This window comes from Ictalurus furcatus, chromosome 10 (genome assembly GCF_023375685.1).
Source record: "Ictalurus furcatus strain D&B chromosome 10, Billie_1.0, whole genome shotgun sequence".
Lineage (NCBI taxonomy): Eukaryota > Metazoa > Chordata > Actinopteri > Siluriformes > Ictaluridae > Ictalurus > Ictalurus furcatus.
The window spans coordinates 28403508-28428507 of NC_071264.1; the positions used below are offsets into that span (position 1 = coordinate 28403508).

General features: G+C 40.2%; 1 protein-coding gene across 1 annotated transcript in view; it reads left to right on the forward strand.

Annotated features, from left to right (window-relative positions):
• Positions 1-25000, forward strand: part of cpne7 (copine VII) — a 58994-nt gene that overhangs the window by 2612 nt on the left and 31382 nt on the right. The window contains exons 2-7 of the mRNA XM_053634574.1: positions 8364-8546; positions 8637-8711; positions 14424-14498; positions 21450-21533; positions 21624-21713; positions 21801-21899. Of these exons, the coding sequence (XP_053490549.1) occupies positions 8364-8546; positions 8637-8711; positions 14424-14498; positions 21450-21533; positions 21624-21713; positions 21801-21899 (606 nt within the window). The remainder of the gene's footprint in view (positions 1-8363; positions 8547-8636; positions 8712-14423; positions 14499-21449; positions 21534-21623; positions 21714-21800; positions 21900-25000) is intronic.

The window sequence follows — 25000 nt, forward strand, 5'->3', positions numbered from 1 at the left end:
GTGGAGGTGAACTGACCCGAGTCTTTCCTACAGTAGAAGAAATGATTTTATTTGTGGCTGAAAAATGATGACTTCATTAACACGATAGACGCTCGAGCCTCCACGTATTTCTTTCTCCACACGTTCATATCATATTTCAAACAGATTCTCGTTGCTGTTATACACGAGTTTCAGTTTGGTTTTTTTGGTTTTTTTTTTTTAAAGCGTCACGCTTCCAGGAGTCTCTCTGAGATCAGTACTCACCACGGGCATTGACAACAATCAGCTCACGCAAAAAACTCATTTAAATATCGTTTCTTTCGCAAAATCGTGCACAAAATCATTCTTCATGAGCCTTTTATCAGAATTCATCATTTATCGGAATGCCCATGCCAATTAGTACTCGTCAGATCAGGGCGTCAGTGTGGTATCGTCATTATCTCTGCGGAAAAAAAACAGGAACGTCTCGAGGAACGTTGGGTATTAAAAAGTAGAAGTAGTATCTGATATCTGATATCTTGCAGGCGTATGAGAACAATCCTGTATGCTAACGAGGTATACAGTGTTATATTTTTTTAGAGGAATGATGTCGGACGAAATCTTCAAACCCGCGTAGTGCTTTTTCTCATGTCTTCCCTACTGCTTTATTATTTGTACCGCTCCTGAAAATAAAAACCGCCATAAGAAACAGGACTCAGAGCATCAACAGGGTCTTTATCATTTGCATTTGTTTTTTTAACTGCTTACTTTACTGGAAGGACAAGAGCATGTGTTGTCTTTGTGTTCTTCGCCCACGCTACAGTATCTGTTTATACTTGTACGGAGAGATCAAATGGAAATCATTTCATTCTATAGCTGTCCAGTCTATGCAGAATCTTATGGACACTTATTTCTGTCGATACATACATTTCATTACCAATGAAATTAATAATAATAATAATAATAATTCCTTAGATTTATGTAGCGCTTTTCTAGGAACTCAAAGCGCTTTATATCGTATGAGGGAAATCTCCTCGACCACCACTAGCGTGTGTGGCATCCGCCTGGATGATGTGACGGCAGCCATGGTGCGCGAGAACGCCCAACACAGACCAGTTATTGGTGAAAGGAGTGAGTGATGTAGCCAATTCAGAGATGGAGATTATTAGGGGGCCATGATAGAGAAGGGCCAATGGGGGAATTTCGCCAGGACACCGGGGTTATAGCCCTACTCTTTTTTACGAGAAGTGTCCTGGGATTTTTAACGATCACAGAGAGTCAGGACCTCGTTTTAACGTCTCATCCAAAAGACGGATTGTGCGGCATCTGGGAAACCAGACACATCGTCAGATGCTGCTGTGGCTGAATTCTGGTCTACCTAAAGACATCTAAAATCTCACCAGCTAAGTGTGATTTCCTCATACAGTGAATGTCACGCTTCGACCAAGCCATGTGTCGTTGCGAAACGGACATAACCCTGATCAGTTCAGTTTGTGACCAGATACAAGCTGTCAAAATGTCCGAGAAGCTCCGGCACTGCGGTCCGGTCCGAACAAAACATTTTTAAAAAATCCCCACGAAATGGCTCGAGAGCCGTGATTTGATTCCGTCTGTTGACAGATTTCCTTATGGAACAGGAAATCAGCGTGACTGCGTGTTTGACTGATTTACAGCCAACAGCCAATAGCGTTCAAGATACAAATTTGACAGTAGCTAAATATGGAGAAAAGTGAAGAGGCTTTTTTCAGCTGTGGAGAGAAAGTCTGGTGACTTCAATGAGCATGACATCCTAGACGTCAGGATGGCAAGTTTTTCTGTAGTTATGCCATGTCACGTTTCAAGGATCTGCAATCGCAGATATTCAAAAGTCTAATTAACAAACAAACAACAAAACAAAGACACTAAGGTAACTTGGCATAAACTGTGGCAAAAACTAAACATAAACTAACAAGATCAATAAACATGCTAACACGGAACACGGTGGTCTAAGACAAGCGAAAGACAGAGAAACAGTGCAGACAATGGCTATATATACACAAGTGTGCTCATTACCAAACGTGAATCAGGTGCAGGTGGTCATGTGACATGTAGTGCAGTGCAGTGACTGATGGGAACGGGAGTCCAGAGTTTCCCGATATATGACATGCCAGACATGTTCGAGGTGAGGGAGAGCCGCAGGGTCGTCACCAGGAGAATCGGAATAATAGAAAAATAAAGTAATAAAAAAAGTGGCGAGTTGGCGTAAGTTGGCGACATTCTACCCCAAGTTGGTTAAACGTTCCTGCACAGCTGCTAAAGTCACACGAACTCCACCCTCTTCCAAACAAGTAAACTCCGACTACTCATTCCCAACCAAGAGATACTTGGAAAAGGGAATAATCCGGGAAGACGCACAGCAAAAAAAAAAAAAACAACACTCAGACGAACCACGTTTGTTGCTAACAAGCGGTTTCTGTACAGCAAGACATGACCCTGGGGCGGTATTTCTAGATACGTTATCATATTGGTGTCTATAACACCAACGGACAGATACAAAAAAATCTCTGAAACACCAATTTGGATTTCAAGATTCTCTTTTTCACCATTAGGGGCAAGCAGACTCTAAAATGCTAGAACATTTTCTTCCGATTGAGAAAATGTTCATTGAGAAATGTTATCGAGCACATGTGGATGTTGGATGTGGGATTCTGGATATTCATAGGCTGTGCAGGATTGAGCTTAGCTGCTGTACTGTATATAAGTCGAACAAAGAAGCCGGAATTCCAGTGTACATCAACGTAGGCGTCTTATATGTCACACCACTACCTCGCTCAGCGTGACGGGTAGTTCCTTGTGTAAACCCAAGGCCGTAATTACGCCGTCAGTTGTTGCATCTGCTCAGCTCCAGGTCTACGTGTTAAACTATGAGCCATCGTGTCTTCTTTTGAACACATGATTCACTGTAGTGTGAGTCAGTCTTAGTACACACTGCTGTGACATTGAAAGTGTCAGATAACAATACATTAAATTAGACCTCCTTGCTGTGGTGGAGTCAGACTGAATGAAGCAATTATTAAGAGACTGTACAGCTTTATTACATGGCGGCTGATGAATAGCACAGAATGTTAAAATGGATGAAATGGTCAGACCCGAAATAAATGACATGACTAGCTTTGTCTTAGGGTAGATTTCATTCTAATGCATAAGGAACTTTATTCATTTCAGTTCCAAGCTAAGCTTTTAACAATAAGGTTAACAAGTTAATGATGATGAGTCTTTGTTAGTCACGTATACATTACAGCACGGTGAAATTCTTTTCTTCGCATATCCCAGCATGTTAGGAAGCTGGGGTCAGAGTACAGGGTCAGCCAGGATACAGGTTATGGGCGTTGCTCAAGGGCCCGACAGTGGCAGCTTGTCAGTGCTGGGGCTTGAACCCCGACCTTTCGGCCGGTAACCCGGAGCCTTAACCGTCAAGCCTCCACTGCACCACGTGCTTCTTCCAAGACACACGAAACCAGCCCAACACCGGGCACCGTAAAACACTTTTATAAAAGCGCTATCTGCCCTAACAGATGTAAGCTAACAGAATAAGCTAACAGATGCCACGATTGTCTAGTGTCTCTGTGATTGACACGAGAGTGACTCACACATCTTATGTTTTTGAGGAGGATTAAAAGTCCACTAACTTCCCAGAGCCAAAATGTCCCTATCCGTCTTGATTTCAAGTCAAAATGTACAACGTTTAGTGATTTCATGCACTGATTGACAAGCTCTGCGTCTCTTAAAACGTTCCACCATTGTCACGATTGTTGTCATGAGCTCTACATTATTTAATAATCTAGAAAATCCAGAAGACCGGTACGCAAAATAGGGCTTTGGTTTGGTTGAAGGCTAAGTGAGGTGTTTTTTAATATTTAAACACTAAAAAAAAAAAGTGCTGACTAAGGGAATTTGGCCTGTGTGACATCATATTTATACCCCTGTGAAACAGGAAGTCATGGTTGAACAAGTTCCTGTTCCTAGTCGCCCAGGTGTACTAAAAAAAAAAAAAAAGGAAGAAATATCAATGGGAGTATACTTCAGATATATTTTACTCATATGAATTCATAGGGGTGCCAATAATTCTTGCAAACCTATGTTTGACAAAGATTTTTTTTTTTTGGTAAACTTGTGTTGTGTTTGCAATTGTTTGATATCCATGAGAGGAGAGTATTTTTTGGGAACTTTTTTTAAACAAAAGATCAATAGTTTAAACAATAAAGACAATTGGTCACAGCCGTCTTTGCTCATATTTACCAAGGGTGCCGATATCAGTGGAGGGCGCTGTACGTAAGTATACAATTTGTGACACAATGCTAGTTTGTTTAGTTAGTTGACATACACTGACACATGGTGTAACACTGCCTCCACTATTTATGTTCGTATTGCACCATGTGGATACTTAGCTCTTTTTTATGAGGACATGCACAATGACCGCAAGATACATGTAGCAGCCATCTTATGTAAGTTTAATTGAAATCAAATCATAGTTCACCCATTACATCGCCCATAAACTCTCTCATGTTCCAGAGAACATTAGAAACCACATCTCCCTGCAGTCACGCCTGGTTTTCCACTGAAGCTGAGCAGGGTTTAGCCCGGCAGCTATTCCCCCCCCCGCCCCCCGGCAACCCCCACCCAGGAACCTCATACCTTCGTATGCTTCATGAAGATCCAACCATTCCTGTTTTAGTCCTCCATTTGCTGTTATAACAAGCTCCACTCTTCTGGGAAGGCCTTCCACTAGATTTTGGGGCGTGGCTGTGGGGATTTGTGTTCATTCAGCCATACGAGCGTTAGTGAGATCAGGTACTGATGTCGGGTGAGGAGGTCTGGGGTGCAGTCGGGGTTCCAGTTCATCCCAAAGGTGTTCAGCGGGGTTGAGGTCAGGGGCAGGACACTCGAGTTCTTCCGCTCCAACCTTAACACACCATGTCTTCATAGCAAACTCATGCAGGAACAGGTTTGGACCTTTTAGTTGCAGTGAAGGGAAATTGTAACGCTACAGCATACAAAGGCGTTCTGTACAATTTTGTGCTTCCATCATTGTGGCAACAGTTTGGGGAAGAACCACATATAGGTGTGATGTAGTGTTAATTTTGTCAGCTATTTAGTCGTAGTCTTAGTCTTACGTCAATTGTCCTTGACGTCTTTTTAAAAAAAAAAATCATATTCATATCATAAAAATTTTTTTGTAAAGATTTAGTTGACTAAAAGTCTGGCATTTTAGTCTCATCCTGGTCAAAGAAAACCGTTAAGTAGTTTAGTCATTGAAAACTGTTGACATTTTTAGCCATAAATATGTGTAAATATAATATAAATATGAACATATACATACCTTTATAATATATAATAACATTACACTTATTTCATGTCTCCTACAAGCAGTATGTTTTCTTGAGTATTGCCATGTCACATCCTGTCACCGAATCAACTTCCAAGCAAGCACAGCGGACTACAAATATGGCCGTCATGGACTCCAATACCCAGAACACAGACATGCGTCCCCGCTCGCAATCACCTAGCTTTTAACAGAGCATACAGGGTTCAATCAGGGTCTCACACACACACACACACACACACAGTATAATAGGACTTTCAGTCAGTATACGCTTTGTGACGTATACACTCAGTTACTTAGTGTTCTGCCGTTACCGAGCCTTATATATCGTGTTTGATTGTACTGTTTTTGACCCCTTTTCTGTCCAGTGTGTTTGTGAGTTTTTGCCTTGCCCAGTTCAGATTGTTTGTTCATCGCCTGACCCTTTGCCTGTTTTTGATATTCGATTCTGCATTACCCTTTGGATTGTCTGCTTGGTTTTTCTAATAAACTGCATCCTGTACCTGCTATTGCATCTGCTTCGACTCAATCTCCGACGAGTATGAAGACAGGCACGCGAAAGGTCAACATTCATGAATTATGTACGTCACAAAACAAACATTCATTCTTATCTTCCGTATCACGACCCTCTGCCCTCTCACTCCTAGCTTTTATACCAGGTGGTCCAAATTCTCTCCCTTTCTCTCTCTACTCTTCTCTCTCTTTTTTTTGACTTTCATCACTGATAGCGACGCGTTCCCGTTGGCTGCAGCCTGTATTATGAATTATGGCTTTATTATCAGGAAAGTCAACATTGCGCAACCACTCGTGTTAATATCCCTGCTACGCTTATGTGCGGGACTCGTGTGCGTAGGCTGTTTCAGGGGCAGTCTATTATATTTTGTCTTCTCTTTTCGGTTGAAGGAAACAAAGAGGGATTTCACTAAAGTTGAAATTTTTAAAACATGACGGTTTTAGTCTCGTCTTTTTCCGTCGACGATATCGCATGTCCGTGTTGTCACAGGTAGTGTTTAATGACGTCGGTGTCGTGTCGTGTCGTCTCGTCATCGTCTTGTCTTAGTCATGGAAAGGAAAAAAAAAAGGGCGTCGACTAACATTTTCCGTCATAGTTTTCGTGAACTGAATTAACACTAGTGTGATGGTCAGGTGTCCAGAAACTTTTGGCAGTATAGTGTGTAATAAACAGATTACGGCTCTGAGTCGAACAAGTCAGGCGATCTTTATTCATGTAATCTGGGCTGGAGTGCCGGCAGCGATGCTAAGAGTGCAGTTCAATTCTTTTGCTTGTGGGCGAGTTCAGGCACTGGGTTTTAGGATGTATGCAGAGGATATAAACCATTAGGCGTCCTACTCTTAGCTTTTCCAGTCCCTCTCAACAGGGAAGTGCCATTGTCATGCAAATCAATAGTGGCTGCTAAAATCAAGTGGGAGCGAAACCCACTCACATCTCATTTTCTGTGACCAACTCACATCTCCCTCTTTATACATTCCCTCCTTACATTCTCTACCTCTCTTTTTATCGCTGTCTTTTTGTTCTCTCCGCTATGTCATGCACGCGTCCTACCACAGGCATTTATCAGGACACTGGCACCGAATTCTGCGTGCTCTACATATGCCGTGCCACATTTACGTGCTATTCATTTATTTATTCACTTATTTTACATAGCTCATGGGAATATGCTGGATTGTTGCGCGCTACAAATCAAATCATCTCTGGTAGTTAAATATTCAGCAAAACCAACAAGCCAGATGCAGGAAGATACACAATCCAAAGTGCAGACCCTGACAAATATTGGCGAAGCTTAAGAGCACTGGGATCAGTTCATCAATATTCATGTATGCAGTGGGATAAAATTTCATTCTTGCAAAACTTTTAACCCTGTGTTCACAGTAGCAAGTGATTTCACAAAGCAACAGCTAACAAAAGTGACATCTGAATGGAGATTTTCAGAATTCTACGCAAATTAGTCGATACTTCCTCAGACCAAACCTATGGCACGCGGGGTCCGACGTTTCTTCGATTAGTTTCTACCTGCCATTGGTTCTCATTTAATTTGGAAGTAAAATGGGAAAAGGCCAAAAGTGGCATTATTCAGTTTAAAAAAAAACAAAACAACAACAATGCATACAAAGATGTTGGTCTGAAAGTCGCACACAAATTTCAGTGGCAATTTTTGTTCAAACGATGAATCCGCTGCAGCAAGATTTCTGAGGACCTCAGAGAAAGAGTTCTTGATGCTATAAATGACTGAGAAATGAAATGTGAAAACAGACTCTGACACTGAAATCCCACTCGTGCCGACCAGTGACAAACGTGAGCTAGCTGACTAACAAGCTAGCTAACTATATTACCTAACATTAATGATTAGCAATTGCACTCTTGTCAAAGCTGCTGTTACATAAGAATATTTAGTATCTTTTGACCCAAGAGATTTGAGAAATAAACAGTATTATGGTCTACTGCTAAATCTGTGAAGTTGTATTTTTTTTTTTCCAAATGAAGACTCCACTGTTTTGTTGGCTTGTTCTTAGCAAAACGAAAGCTAGCTGACGAACAGGCTAATTATGCTAGCTGAACTTAGTGATTCATACTATGTGGATCCTGGCATTTTTAATGATTCTAGAGGAATAGCCATGTACCTGGGATAATTCTTCTTGGATTAAAACATTCATTATTGTACGTAGATTATTTTTAATGGTTTAAAATGAAATGATTAGAGTCCTTCAAGGGGTAAATGTTTCACTTTTTTTTTTAGCAGTTCTTTCCTTCTTCTTTATTTTTATTTTTAGATTAAGTCACTGATATTTGACATCGTTTTGCATAGAGTGTACCAAGAAAGGAGTGCAACATGCCTCAGGATTTATGTTTATTTTAAAATAACTAGCTTATTCCATAGGTTTAAAGATCTAGGGAGGACTAGGTACGAGAAGCATATTATACAGCATTTATAGCAATCTTGGATCTAAACGGTATGTTTAAATACTGTGAAAAAGCAGTTCTTCGGTAAACTGTGTTTGTGCTCTTGTGTTGTTCCTTATTTAGCTGGATCGCACCGAGGTGATCAAGAGCAACCTGAACCCAGTGTTTGCAAAGGTCCTAATGTTGGACTACTACTTTGAGGAGGTGCAGAAGCTACGCTTCGAGGTCTACGACATTCACGGGACCCACAGCATCGGCACTCGCGATGATGACTTCCTGGGTGGGATGGAGTGCACGCTCGGTCAGGTGAGACACCTGTGTGTAAATATTTTTATTTCTTCTTTTAGCTCAGTGGAAATCCAACAACGAGAAGTTATTTTTCAATTTCTTCAACAGATTGTGGCTCAGAAAAAGATGGTAAAACCACTGCTACTGAAATACGGAAAATACGCCGGAAAGTCTAACATTACGGTGAGTTCTGCTTTAAATCGATCGGTTCTGGTACAGAATATATACCAGGGGCTGGGTGATATGATTGTGATATATCAAAATCATGATACACTCTGTTGAGTGTTGGTGATCTGAATGCTTTTGTTACTGTAACAAAATTTGCTGAATGTTAAAATCTCATTTTCCTTGTCATTAATATGCTAAGTAAAGAATAAAACACTTGCTATAGAAAAGTAATCAACGACTAGGTGGTGTGAGACAACCCAACCCCATGAAGTAGAGTTACGGTTTCCATTATGAAGTTGATTAATTTCCTATAACAACACACCCTGAAGTGAGATTGTTCCTATTATACCATATCACTTTGCCAATGCTAACAATTTTATTTATTAAAGAACGCCACGTCATACTTTTATTGACTCCCTGCTGAAAAAAACAATAGAAACCCTTATAGAGTTTGTAATGGTTTTAAGGATTATAATGGGAATTGTATTGGTTTTAATGGAAACTGTAATGTGAAGGTCTACTAGTAATTTGTTGCCTTGAATTGGTGGCATGTTGTGTCTAGTGGATACCAGTAAAGACCAATAAAGGTAATGGTAATGGATTTAATGGTTAGCTGATGGTTTGTAGTGATATTTAGAATTTCTGTGATGGTTTCTATTGGGGGTTTTTTTCAGCAGGGGAATTGTATTGGTTTTAATGGAAACTGTAATGGTCCCTATGCTTCTTTACTGGTAATTTGTTGCCTTGTATTGGTGGCATGTTGTGTCTAGTGGATACTGATAAGGACCACTAAAGGTAATGGTTTTAATGGTCAGCTGATGGTTTGTAATGGTATTTGTTGTGGAAACCATTCGAATTTATGTGATGGTTTCTATTGGGTTTTTTTCAGCAGGGGAATTGTATTGGTTTTAATGGAAACTGTAATGGTCCCTATGCGTCTCTACTGGTAATTTGTTGCCTCGTATTGGTGGCATGTTGTGTCTAGTGGATACTGATAAGGACCACTAAAGGTAATGGTTTTAATGGTAAGCTGATGGTTTGTAATGGTATTTGTAGTGGAAACCATTCGAATTTCCGTGATGGTTTCTATTGGGTTTTTTTCAGCAGGGGAATTGTATTGGCTTTAATGGAAACTGTAATGGTCCCTATGCGTCTCTACTGGTAATTTGTTGCCTTGTATTGGTGGCATGTTGTGTCTAGTGGATACTGATAAGGACCACTAAAGGTAATGGTTTTAATGGTAAGCTGATGGTTTGTTAGTGGAAACCATTCGAATTTCCGTGATGGTTTCTATTGGGTTTTTTTCAGCAGGGGAATTTTATTGGTTTTAATGGAAACTGTCATGGTCCCTGTGGGTCTCTACTGGTGATTTGTTGCCTTTTATTGGTGGCATGTTGTGTCTAGAGTATACCAGTAAGGACCAATAAAGGTAAAGGTTTTAATGGTAGGCTGATGATTTGTAATGGTATTTATAATGGAAACCATTAGAATTTCTGTGATGGTTTCTATTTTATTCTCCAGCAGGGCTGAAGAACAACACTTTGTACTTTTTATCCGTTTAGGGTTGCATTTAATGGTGTGGAATGTCCATGTTTCCAGTTTTCACTTACGTTATAGCAGCTAGCAGTCATTTTTCTCTATCTTGTAGTTAATAAGACAAACTGTCCTGAAAGTATTACAGAGCACTGACATTGGAGACTCCTTCCGTGCCAAATAAACACCTCTTTTCAGAAAACGCCACCATTTCAACAATTACACACGGTTTTAAACCTGTTAGGACAAGACCCTGTGAATAATGCATTAAAACAATCACATTGATATAAACCTGTAACATGCAGCTGCGCTACTGTCAGAGCTGCTGTTAAAGGAAATCAATCAGCACCTTCTGACCAATCAGAAGCAAGAATTTGATTGTTCCATGGTATAAAGCTGAATTGAAAAAAATCTCGGAACATGTCCTTTTCCCATAATAATTCTCCGTTGTTCTGTTGACATTTTGTTAGCACAATATAATATTTTTATTTTATTTTTTTGCCATCACCGGCATCCAGGACATGCAATATTTATTATCAAGCATTGACCTATCTTCTGTGTCACTGTTTCTGTTGTATCAGAACCGCTTCTGTGCCTTACGCTACTATAACGTGCTCATTTTTATGCATTCATTCACACAAATAGATTATAAAAACCAAACAATCAGTGGGTGTTCAGTGAGTTATCGAGAGAAAAAGATGAAGATGAAGAGGAGGCTGGGAAAAAAAAAAAAACAACAGAGCAAACAGTATCCGTCGGACCAAAACGGCATCTAAAATAAAACATTACCAGCAGAGGTGTGTTTTTTTTCTCCCCGAGGCCCTCCATTACGGTGTTAATAGATTTCAATGGATGTTCCTGAGTGCTCACCTAGAGCAGGTACATTACTCCAATTATCTCGCTGTGTGTTCAGCTTGAAAGCTTTCAGCCAGTGGTAGAACAGCGTGTGCAAAATTCTATAGAAGTAGATTTTTCCCTCCAACACGAGGAACATAACAACAGTGTTGTTAGGACAAAATGAAGAAGAAGAAGAAGAGGGGGAAGAAGAAGAAGAAGAAGTGCTTCGTGACATGTTGTAATAGGAAAATAATCACTATTAGGATTGTAATCATCGGTTATTGATTGTCAACTCCTTTGTCCTGAAGATGTCCGAAAACTTCCTGTCTCTCTGAATGAGCCGTTACCGTTATAGAAATGATAACGCATTAGAAACGAGCGTGTTAATGTAAACTCGGGAGTGATCCGAGACGCCAGAAAACGAATCTGACCTGAATCAGCACTGCGATGTGAAGAAATGTATTTTATACCCAGTTTGCTAGGTTTCACAGATGTTTCTTCACTAGAAAAAAAAAAAGAATAAAACAGTCACGTAGACAATTTTAAGATATTAGTAGTAACAAAACATTGACAATAGCTACAACTGTAACGATGACCTTTCTGAGCACGATTGAAGAGTCTTTAACTGTTAACTTTTTAACTGCCTCCGGTCTCTATCATATCCGTTTCTTCTTGTTATTTCCGTCCAGAGTCACACCCCGCCTTGTTCACATCGGGATCAGAGATCACGATGTCGTGGCATAACGTCTTTTCAAAATATTCTTGCCGTTTATTGCCGCTGTGCGGTTGCAGCATTCACTCACATTTCGTTTGTCACTTCTTGCCGTGTACTGTTCTTGCTTTGTTGTCATTCTCCATGCGCGTCTTTGTTTACATCGTCATGTACGTATTGTTTGGATTCGTGTCTTGTCTCCGCCTCCTGTCTTGTGATTGCTATGTTCCCTGAAAGTTCTCCCTTGAAGTCACGTCAGCATTTGTCTATTGAAGCCTTTATGTGGCTTCTTCTGTTCTCACGGGAGACTCGTCGATATTTTCGTGCCATTCCAAGCTTTTGTTTCCTGTCCTTCCTGCTTGCTAGTTACTTCCTGGTTTGGACTCTTGCCTGTGATTTTGTCTTTGGTTATGTTTTTTTTTCCCCTTGTTTGTTGTTGCCTGCTTGTGTTATGACTCCCATTATGACTTGACAATGATTTATCGATCGCTCCTAATAGATAGCACGCTTATCTTACTGCCTAAAATCATGTAATATAGAGGTTTGTTTTGCTTTTTTCCTTTGGAAAAAAAAACAAAAACAAAAAACATGCAAACTTTTTGAAGCAAATCTAAACTTGCCTGTATTTCCTCATTGGTAAGTCGCTTGGGATAAAAGCGTCCGCTAAACGAATAAATCTAAATGTAAATCTATACCAGCTGCTGTTTTATAAACCTGATTCTGTCTTTATTATGATCTTTATTATGGCTGAAGCTGCAGTTGCAGTGAGTAAAAATGTCGTAAAATGGGCTGATTATATATGATTGGCTGTTACCACAGATTCATTTTTTTTCCAGACTAGAAGCTAATTAATGGTTCTGGCTTAAATACTAACCTAATAAGACCTGGTAGACTTGTTAATTTTACTGAAAAAACAACAACTATCACCTAGCGTAAACAACAATTTCTGACATACCATGTACAACATGCATTATCAGAAAGCTTGAAAAACTAGTTTTTCCTCATTTCCTGTTCGTAGGATGATTACGCACGGCTCTATTGCTCGGCAGTTCAGCTACGACTTTTTATTAAACAATAATGACGTCTGGGCTCTGTGGGGTAAATTTCACACTGGTTGTAGATTTGTTACTGCTGACCAAATTGTTTAATAGGTTTAAATCTCCGTTCTTTATTTCCACCCATCAATCCATTTCCGTACCGCTTATCCTACACAGGGTTACGGGGAGCCTGAAGCCTATCCCAGTGAACTCGGGGCACGAGGTGGGGGACACCCTGGACAGGGTGCCAACCCATCGCTGGGCACAATCACACACCCATTCACACACTTTGGACAATTTGGAAATGCCGATCAGCCTATAAGGCATGTCGGACTGAGGGAGGAGACCGGAGTACCCAGAGGAAACCCTCGAAGCACGCGGAGATCATGCAAAAACCACACACACAGGGCGGAAGCGCAGTTCGAACCTCCAACCGCTGGAGGTGCGAGGCAAACGTGCTAAGCACTAACCTTTCCAAACTCCAAAACTGTCAAGAACTTCCCCTGAACAAACAGGAACTGTGAAGTGGTGACAGTGAAGAATTTCAAGTCTGACTCGATGAAGCTGTTCCTTCGAATATCTGCTGGATTTTCACTCATTTATTTTCCTTAGTCATTGACGTCCTTGCTTCTTTCCTAAAATCTTTATTTAAATAATTAAAAAAAAACATTTCATTTTGCTACGAGTAACACCCAGTAACACTGATTCAGACCGCGGTTTAAAATTCATCCTAAAGTCAAGTTTTGCTGCTAATTTATACCACATTCTCAGTTGAATTCTCAGTTGTGATTGGTCAGAAGGCGTTCTGACAGTCGTGCAGCCGAAATCACCGGTTTATATATCGACAGCTCATTCACGGGGACTTGTATGGTGGACGCGCCACAAAAAGAGAAACGTATAATCGTTTTCTGTGAGGAGGTGTTTATATACACGTTTACGGAAGGAGTCTCCAGTGCCAGCACTTTATAAGTTTTCCACACCAGTGTTTTTAAGCTTGAGGGGTTTGCGGTTTCTGCTTTCTCGGTAACATGACATGTTGCGTTTTTGGTCTTTTTAACTTCAAGAGATAAGAAAGAGAGCCTGGAGGAGGGCAGGACTGTTTATAGCTGCTATAACGTAAGAGGTAGCAGGCACTAACTTGTTTCGCAGACGTTCCACGTCATTAAATGTAACTATAAATGGATAAAAATGTATGGTGTGTTGTTCATTCCTTACTAATTCCATCTGATTTATAGTATGATTGTACAGTGTTGTCATATTTTGTATGTGGTAAAATATTTACATTTCTTGCTTAGACTCTCATGATTAAAACCCATTTTACAGGCAGCACTAAAATCCCACTCTTTAGATCATTGACTCATATGAACATTTTCCTTTGCATGCATTTGATCTTTTCAGAGTATGCATTTCTGCATTTGGGAACACAATGAACGAATGAACATATTTGTATCTGAGCCGTATTTGTGCTCTTAAAGGGACAATGAATGCAGCTTAGTCGTGCCACAACGATTCTACCGTTTCCATCTGAAAAATTCTGTATCTATTCTACAGATATGGACAAACAAGAACAACAAAAAATATCATTAATTGCTTTTCTATTTCCCTTAGATTCATGCTGAGGAAATTTCTGGCAACAATGGATATGTCGAGCTCTCGTTCTGTGCCAAGAAGTTGGATGATAAGGTAAGAAAGATATTAATCCTTTTTTTTCCCACCAATCTGCATTTTTCAATACCTTTAAAAATATCACCCCTTTAATTCTTTTCGTAAAGGTGATGCTGATCCACCGTTAGAACTAGAGTAATAGTTGTTAAATAAAACTAGAGACGCACCGATACTAAATTTCTCAGCCGATACCGATACGCGATTATTCGGAGCGATATCGGCCGATACCGATACCGATAGTCCTGCCTTTTATACCTCCTTATAAATGAATAATAATGAATTCCACAATTCTGAAAGAAATGCAAATAAAAACTTTATTCTCTCCATTTCAACACGTTGTTTGACGGTAACTGTTCTCATCAACAGAACACACATTACTCTAATGAACATGAACACATGAACTCGATTCTGAAGATTAAAGTAAGATTATTAACTTGTTGAATGTTATTCATTCGTATTAACATTGACTGGATTGTAAAAACCCCTCCTGTTAGTCTCCCGTTCACTCTCCACAAACACAAGCATTTCTACTTCATCATTAAACATCAAACTGGTCATATATAATATCAACTTTTTTATATATTAACATTATCTGGATATGAAATATACAACTCGACAAATATATTTTTCTGTGCTATATACTATATACTGCTGCAGCGTCCGGTGTCAAATTTTTTATCAGTGCAGAGATTACAGAGATGACAAACTGCAGTTTTGTCCTCATTCCACACAAGAGACATCTTCTTTACACACAGGATGAAATCGATGTATTTTCCCGCCCTCTTTTGATTGACAGGAGATTATCGGCCCTGATAGTCATTGTTTCAGCGTGAAAAATAGCCTTTATCGGCCGATACATCGGTGCATCTCTAAATAAAACGTAAATCACTTGAATAACTGAAAGTATTAACTTTCTTCATTAAATTACTGATAATTAAACGTTACAATTCTACCTCATAGATTCAAATAAGATACACAACGAATCATTTTTGTACTGAATATTGCCTAGTATTTTGCTTTGTTCTTCTGTTCTGTTCAGTTGAACCCCTGCGGTCACAGCTGGAACTGGAGCTGGAGTTTCTGTGGGTGGGGGTTGGGGGGTGGCTCGGCAGAGTGACAGGCAGGCGGGCGACAGGGGGGGCGAGCGGCAGGGGGTTTTCGGCCTTCTTCTCTGTGTGCAAACAGCTTCTCCTACACATTAGCCCACGTAGCCGAGCAGTTCTGCGGGGATCTGTTCATCCCCGCGGTGCTGTCGCCGTGTACACAAACCTCTGCCTCCCATCTGTCTCGGCTCTCGGGCCGTCGCTCCGCTTCCTGCTCTCTCTCCTATTTTCCTAGCTCTTTTCCCTTTCCCATACTCTTTCTGGCTGTTTTTCGCGTCTAACTCTTGATTTCCCCGAGGCTCTGCTTGCATGGCGCGATAAGGAGCGGACATTTGTTTGTTTTGCGTGAATCTCAAATGATGCATGGCGACAACATGTTGATATCCGTGCGAGATCATTGATCAGCTTGAGCTCCAGAAGGACAGCTCTAGTCAAGAGATAGCATTTGGAGATGGTGTGTGAAATATGCACGCTCACGCTGCTCGACTGCTTTGAATAGTGGCTCAGATTAAATGCACCTTCAGGCAGAGAATTCTCCTCCCGACGTGGACTGGTGCCCGCTCTTAAACTTCTGTGAATCTAGATCCGCTTAGTCTCACCAGCAGGTCTCCATCTCATCAAGCTGAGCTTGTCACAGCCCGGTTCCCTGCTGGAGGCAGCACAGTATTTCAGACCCTGTGGAGACGTGGATATGCTGTGTGACATGACATTACATATTCATGAGTTCATGCAGATGTGAAGCTGATTTATGATGTACATTATTAATTTATTTCCTTCGGAATACTGAAGTCTTGGAATTTTTCTGGAACCTTTAATCTGAAAGACTAATGATGGTTATTTGATGAGGAATCCTCACTGCATATTCATAGACTTTGATCTTTGCCATATGTGCTCCAATATACTCACGGAGAGTTTTAATGACGCTAAAGGTAGGCGGGGCTTACCGTCACAGCTGACGGGGGTGGGAAAAAAATCAGAAAAAATCAGAAAAATCAGAAAAACGGCTCTTATTTTAAAAACCCAATCAAGTAAAAATACAGCAGAGAAGAGGTGGGAAGTAAAAAAGTCCAGTTACTTTACTGTACTTAAGTCTGTTTGTTTCCCCCTAAAGTATCTATACTTGACTTTCATCTCATACGTTTGACTTTTACTCTTTTACTTACACTACATTTTTTTTTTTCAATCTCTACTTTCTACTCGCCTTATTTTCAAACGTAATTACATTTCTTTTTCAAAAGGTTATTATCTGTATAACAGCATGACTTGGACAGTAGTTCCAGCTTTAACAGGAACGATATGTTTACGTATATTAACGCTCTGAATACATTATCATTTCTATAGTAACGGCACATACAATTAAAAAAAAAAATTGTTGCCGTATGGCAACAGGGAGATTACAATTCCAATTACTGCATTTTTTCGTAAACGTTATATCTTCTAGAAAGGAATCACAGTTGTAAAAAGCACGTGGATGGATTTATTCACTCAAAATGCATATAAAATTCCGATCCAAACATCTTTTGGGTGAAGTATCTTTTATATTTTTTCTCTTGAAATCTTAATTCTTTCTCTTGACACATAAAATATAGCAAATAAGGTGCAATTGCAAAATGCCTGAAATTACAACCGTTTTTTTATACTTACTTTGAATGTGAAAATAATGTAAATATACTATTAGAGGTGGCTACTTTCAGTTCATGAATGCACTTACTACAGTTCCACTATTGCATCTTGTTGCCATATGGCAACAATTACATCTGACCATTTAACAGAATACTCAAAATATATACACTTATTTAAATGGCAAAAAGATGAATATTAACCTATCTCAGATAGTGTTCCATTTGTTTTTTTCCTTTAAAAAAAGTAGTTTTGCATAAATATTGAAAATTGAATCACATTTTGAGAGCCCTCCGAGGATGACCTTCAAAGTGCCATGTGATTGCAGGAAAGGAAGTGCAAACAGCACAGCACTTCCTGGTCATGTGACACGGCGTTTTTTTTTTTTTGTTATGTCAAACTTAAAGCCGCCTTTTTTCCAGATACATAGGAAAATAGTAGTTTTGTATTATTGCCTATCAAAAAAATTGGAGATAAATTAAAGGCTGCCATATGGCAGCACCACGCAGTAAAGGGTTCAAATACATGATGTGTCGTTCATTAATAAATTAAACATCGGCAAATCATTGTGGTATAAGTGGAATAACACACTCCAGACTGCCGTTATAACAAAATAATCCTAATACCTATCACTGTCTGATGCAAAACTTTGCGATTAAACAAAATGATTTTCTGCATACTTTATCAGCAGTTAGAATGATCAAGCACCTGAGGTCCATTAATAAGGATATTTTTTTCCCCATTAACACGCACCTTTTGCCACTAGCGTATACAGTTTGTAGCTGTCCCTTGAGTTTGGAGTCATCTTCTGCTGTCCTGCTATTGGTGGCTTTTAGATGAGCGCCGTAGAAGAACTCATGCTCTGAGATACTGATTAACACGTTTACCTCGCACATACAGGGTGCGAGGTAACCCCCCCGGAAAAGACCAAAGACATGCGCTGTAGGCTGATTGGCATCTCTAAATTGTCCGTAGTATGTGAATGTGTGTGTGATTGTGCCCAGCGATGGGGTGTCCACCCGTATTGAGTTCCCTGGGATAGGCTCGAGGTTCCCCGCAACCCTAGGGATCCTGGTCCACCCTGTGTGCGTGGAGTTTGCATGTTCTTCTCCCCGTGCTTCAGGGGTTTCCTCCAGGTACTTCAGGTAACGTAATTGAAACGTAATTGAGTACGAGTACAAATATGACATTTTAATTATACAAGTATGAAAAAAGATGCTTAAATTACCGAAGGCCTTTCCATCTCGGCTTATCATACAGCTAGTGCAGTGCTTAACGCAGTTTCTCTGCTCTTGCTGAGCCGGTGCTTCTCCTGAGGCTTTGTGTCTTTATTGCATCACTTCCTTGTTCATTAAGAGTGATTTATAAATGTTTAGCATTTCTGATCACAATGCCGTTTAGTCAGCGATGTTACGCGCCAGCAATGAATCGGCTAAATGTATCCCTGATGACCGAGATGACTGAGTTTAGCCGTGAATGGCTCACACCTACAGTGTAATTCTGTAGTGTAATGCAAGTCAGAAGAAACACGAAACCATGCAAATAGCTTTGTGCATCAGGGACAGAGGATAACGATTGCCAAATGTCTAGACAGAGTAATGACTGAGCTGCAATCTTTCGACAGGATCTGTCTATTCAGATGACTCTGAGTAACTCATTACTCTCACTTCACTGCTACGACTACAACGGAAAGGACGCACGACGGTCGCTTCCCTAACGTGATCAATGAGTGTTGTTCTGAAGCCCGTGCATCTGATCTACATTTCACAGCGGTTCTTCTCTGGAGGCTTGACTGCGCAAAAACCTCTTCGCACCTTAGAAACCACTTTGGCATAATTAAAATAATGTGTTTTTGAGAACATGCCGGAAGCATTATGCGTTAAAAGTCGAGAAGAAAAACATGAAGTCGAACAGAATTCTCCGTTAATGATGCCATTAGATATCTAGTGTTAACTCTATATGCTAAGAACGATAAATCACATGACCTCATGTTGAAGGTAAGGCTGGAATAAAGTATGCAGTATTATCTTAAATGTCTGGGAAACTCTTCTATTCCTGTTCTTGGCTGAGAGGAGTGGAACCCGATGCGGTCTTCTGTTCTGCCGTAGCCTCACGGTTTGTTCATTCTGGGATGCTTTTCTGCTCACCACGGTTAGAAAGAGTCTTTATTTGGGTTTCTGTCAGCTTGAACGACTCAGGCCGTTCTCCTCTGACCTCACAGACCTGATGTTCACTGGATGTTTTTTGTTTTTCTGGCACCATTCTATATAATCTACGTAATGTGCAGGGTGGACGTGAAGATACAGGGACATAATCACGAGACATCAATGTTTATTTTATTGACTGCAGGCCAACATTAATATCATAGTCAGCATTATTCCAGGCATGGGTCAAAACACCTATATGTAGATAATCTCGGATATTCTATAGGATTATGTGTAATTGTAGATCGCGCAGGTTACAGATCAGGAGACCGGGAAACCAATCCAGAACCAAAGTGAACTCGGTATTAGGAAAACATTGAAACAAGGAAGTGGGGGGGGGGGGGGGGGGGGGGGCTCAGATTTAATAACTTAATGACTTCACAACCGGACAAAGAAACAGACGGGGTTAAGTAGCAAACTAATCAGAAGGTGACACACTAATGACACACTAGGGCAATAAACCAATGACAAGACGGGACGGATACGAGACACGTATCAGAGCGTACATAGATAGATATCAAAACAAAACAAAAGACACTGTTTCCCCATCCTGTTTTATGACATGAATATTAAACTCTTGATCTATACCTGCATGCACTGCTGACACATAATTGGCTGATTGGATAATTACATGAATGAGCAGGTGTACAGATGTTCCTATTAAAGAGGCCGGTCAGTATATCTTAAAGGCTGTAAAACACAGTCTTGGTCATTTTTATCTTGGGGAGCACGACGGCTTAGTGGGTAGCACGTTTGCCAAGTACCTCCGGGGTTCGGCGCTTTCATGTTCTCCACCTGCTTTGGGGGTTTCCTCCAGGGACTCCGGTTTCGTCCCCCAGTCCAAGGACATGCTGACTGGAAGTTCCAAATTGTCCGTAGTGTGCGATTGCGCCCTGCGATGGGTTGGCATCTGGTCCAGGTTGTGCCCCGCTATACCTAGGATGGGCTCCAGGCTCCTCCGTAACCTTGTCTAGGATAAATGGTATGGAAAATGGATGGATGGAAGATCGATCTTCTTAACCTTCTACTCAGGCTTGATTCAAGGGTTGAAGCAAGGGAATAAGCCCGATTAAAAAAAAAAAAAAAAAAAGGATTAGGATTCATGTTCTCATGTAATATCATTGAAGAAGTCTGTTATCTAATATGACCTTCTGAAATAGCAAACAAATCAGAAGAAAGCAGTTGGGATAGTTAATGGTTCAACCTACCTACAAGTGTTGTACGTGGAAGCTTTTATCAACCAGAATATCTCTTAAACAGAAACACCAGGGGTTCTACTGGGAATGCTGTCTGGAAAGGAAATACTTCATTGTGCACAGGATTCTACACAGAATGAAGGAGTTTACAAATAATGGAAGATTAAAACTCGTCCAAATCGCTCGGCTCTCATTCAGACCTGTTACCTTGACAACCCAATCCAGTCCTGATTCTCTGTCTGGCTTAATGTGGTGAGAAATGGGGGGCATTAACGGCTGTCCTCCGTGCCCTGCACGATCCGTTGCCCTCGGCTGGCGACTAACCAAGCCGTGACTCAAAGATACATGTCAAATGATTGTTTTCCTGATTTGATTGGTCACAGCTGTGAGAGAAAACACTGGCAGCGCACCAGGAAGTGAACCACGGAGAATAAGATTCGACTCAATTTCCCGCTGCACGAGGCCTCACCTGAAGAGCGATTACTTATTGTGCAATTCTATCAGATTATTTTTTGTTTAATTTAGATTTTATTTCATTTACACCTCTCGGTTCTATCGTAACCGAAGTGTGTGTGTGTGTGTGTGGGATATCTGACCCATTTGTATTTGATTTTTGGTTTTATTTGATTATTTATTTGTGCATTTATATGCATGTGTATTTTATGTAAAATATATATTTTAAATTTGTTTACGTGTTATTATTTTTTTTATTATATACTATTCTACTACTTTATTTGACTTTTTTTTTTTTTTTTTCCAATCTTACTTTTTAAATCGAATTAGACTTTATTTTTTCGCCGCTCACTTCTATCCTAACCGAAGCCTCGTTGATGTGTGCGTCTGTAGGACCTCTTCAGCAAGTCCGATCCGTTCTTGGAGATTTATCGTGTGAACGATGACAGCACAGAGCAGCTTGTACACAGAACAGAAGTGAGTGGCGTTGCTTCACTAAAGAGCGATTCGCTATTCTTCCTGTCGTTCCCGTGTTCAGTGTTTTTTTTTTTTTTATACTCGTCACAGGTGATCAAGAACAACCTGAACCCTGTGTGGCAGCCGTTCAAAGTCTCCCTCATTTCCCTGTGCAGCTGTGACGAGGACAGGAAGTTAAAGGTGCCTAAGTGAACGAGACGAAACAAGTAACGATTCGTAAAAAGTGAATGAGATGTGAGATAATCGCACTGGTTGTTGACCCCGCAGTGCCTGGTGTGGGATTATGACTCGAGAGGGAAGCATGACTTCATCGGCGAGTTCTACGCTACGTTCAAAGAGATGCAGCAAGCTTCTGGAGGAAACAAGGTCAGTGAGAGACGCTGCATTGATGTGCGTCATGAATGAACCGATTTTCTCCGAGTGAGGTTTGAGAAGCCAAACGAAGTGGCATATATACTGTATGTGTGTGTATATATATATATATATATATATATATATATATATATATACAAAAAAAGCTGTAAAGCAATGATGGCTTGAAAAATAATCAAATTAAACATTTCTACATAAAAAATACAATGTAGAGCAGTCAACAGTAATAAACTAAATAACAATAAATATTTACTGTGACAAAATATCGAATCTTGGAGAATCTGTTGCACTTGTATTTATTTTATTTGTTATTTGGTCTGTTATTTAACGTATTGCTTTCTGACATACAAACAGTTTTCTGTATAATTTAAAAAAATGTACAGTGAGGGAAAAAAGTATTTGATCCCCTGCTGATTTTCTACGTTTGCCCACTGACAAAGAAATGATCAGTCTATAATTTTAATGGTAGTTGTATTTGAACAGTGAGAGACAGAATAACAACAAAAAAATCCAGAAAAACGCATGTCAAAAATTTTATAAATTAATTTGCATTTTAATGAGGGAAAAAAGTATTTGACCCCCTCTCAATCAGAAAGATTTCTGGCTCCCAGGTGTCTTTTATACAGGTAACGAGCTGAGATTAGGAGCACACTCTTAAAGGGAGTGCTCCTAATATCAGTTTGTTACCTGTATAAAAGACACCTGTCCACAGAAGCAATCAATCAGTCATATTCCAAACTCTCCACCATGGCCAAGACCAAAGAGCTCTCCAAGGATGTCAGGGACAAGACTGTAGACCTACACAAGTCTGAAATGGGCTACAAGACCATTGCCAAGCAGCTTGGTGAGAAGGGGACAACAGTTGGTGCGATTATTCGCAAATGGAAGAAGCACAAAAGAACTGTCAATCTCCCTCAGCCTGGGGCTCCATGCAAGATCTCACCTCGTGGAGTTGCATTGATCATGAGAACAGTGAGGAATCAGCCCAGAACTACACGGGAGGATCTTGTCAATGATCTCAAGGCAGCTGGGACCATAGTCACCAAGAAAACAATTGGTAACACACTACGCCGTGAAGGACTGAAATCCTGCAGCGCGCGCAAGGTCCGCTGCTCAAGAAAACACATATACATGCCCGTCTGAAGTTTGCCAATGAACATCTGAATGATTCTGAGGACAACTGGGTGAAAGCGTTGAGGTCAGATGAGACCAAAATGGAGCTCTTTGGCATCAACTCCACTCGCCGTGTTTGGAGGAGGAGGAATGCTGCCTATGACCCCTGGAACACCATCCCCACCGTCAAACATGGAGGTGGAAACATTATGCTTTGGGGTTTTTTTTCTGCTAAGGGGACAGGACAACTTCACCGCATCAAAGGGACGATGGACGGGGACATGTACCGTCAAATCTTGGGTGAAAACCTCCTTCCCTCAGACAGGGCATTGAAAATGGGTCGTGGATGGATATTCCAGCATGACAATGACCCAAAACACATGGCCAAGGCAACAAAGGAGTGGCTCAAGAAGAAGCACATTAAGGTCCTGGAGTGACCTAGGCAGTCTCCAGACCTTAATCCCATAGAAAATCTGTGGAGAGAGCTGAAGGTTCGAGTTGCCAAACGTCAGCCTCGAAACCTTAATGATTTGGAGAAGATCTGCAAAGAGGGGTGGGACAAAATCCCTCCTGAGATGTGTGCAAACCTGGTGGCCAACTACAAGAAACGTCTGACCTCTGTGATTGCCAACAAGGGTTTTTAAACCAAGTACTAAGTCATGTTTTGCAGAGGGGTCAAATACTTATTTCCCTCATTAAAATGCAAATCAATTTATAACATTTTTGATGTGCGTTTTTCTGGATTTTTTTGTTGTTATTCTGTCTCTCACTGTTCAAATAAATCTACCATTAAAGTTATAGACTGATCATTTCTTTGTCAGTGGGTAAACATACAAAATCAGCAGGGGATCAAATACTTTTTTCCCTCACTGTATGTTGGGAAAAGTATTACATTTAAAAAAAAACAACAAAATTTTAATCTGACAAGAAACTGAGAGGAGATGTACCAGAGCTAGTTGTTTGCTCGTTTTCTAAATGCGATATAATCCTATACGGCGTACTCTTGCGTCTTGTAAAAGCAGTCCATGCTGCAAGGAACAACTAGGGAATAAAACACTTGGAGGCGTGCTGTTATTAGAAAATAATCAGCGATCGGCGGAGTGTTGAAGCCGAGTTACTTTTACCAGCTTGAAGTTGATTCTTTTTTTCTTTAACAACACAACAGCGAGTGTTTGATTCCGCTTACTAAATGAACAATAATTATTTTTATTTATTTATTTATTTATTTTATGAAAGAATTTTTATCCATTTGTATCCACTTGTGGAGTATGTGCAAAACAAGAAAACCAGAAAATGAATAAACATCTCCCGACCAATCAGATTGGAGAATTCAACAGCGCTGCGGTATAAAAAAATATCAATGTGACACAATAAAGCAGTTGACGTAACGCTAGCTAGCTTGCTAATGAACTTGCTACATTTAATTACACTATGTATAGGTATTTACGAGGATGACTCAAATGAAAGCCTTTGTCTTTTTTTTTTTTTTTTTTTAACAATTTTGCAATGTTTATTGTAAAAAAAAAAGTGTCAAAAGTGATACATGATTCTCCATTTCGTTCAACACAGGTGCATCTAAAAAAATTTTTTAATGTTGTGGAAAAGTGAATTTTTCCCCATAATTTAATTTTAAAAAGTGGAACTTTTCATATATTCTAGATTCATGAAATATTTCAAGCCTTTTTTTTGTTTGAATCTCGATGCTTACGGCTCATGGGAATCAAAAATCTAAATATTCGAATAAAGAATTTATGATACAGAAATGTCGACCTGAGAAGAGCTCTAATCAGCTCATTAATTCAAAACACCCTCAAAGGTTTGCTGAGGCTTTAATCTCTCAGTCTGGTTCAGTACACAAGCACAATCACGGGGAAGATGAAAGTAAATGTTGCATTTCATTTGGAAATCAAGGTTCCAGAGTCTGGAGGAAGAGTGGAGAGGAACAGAATCCAAGTTGCTTGAAGTCCAGTGTGAAGTTTCAC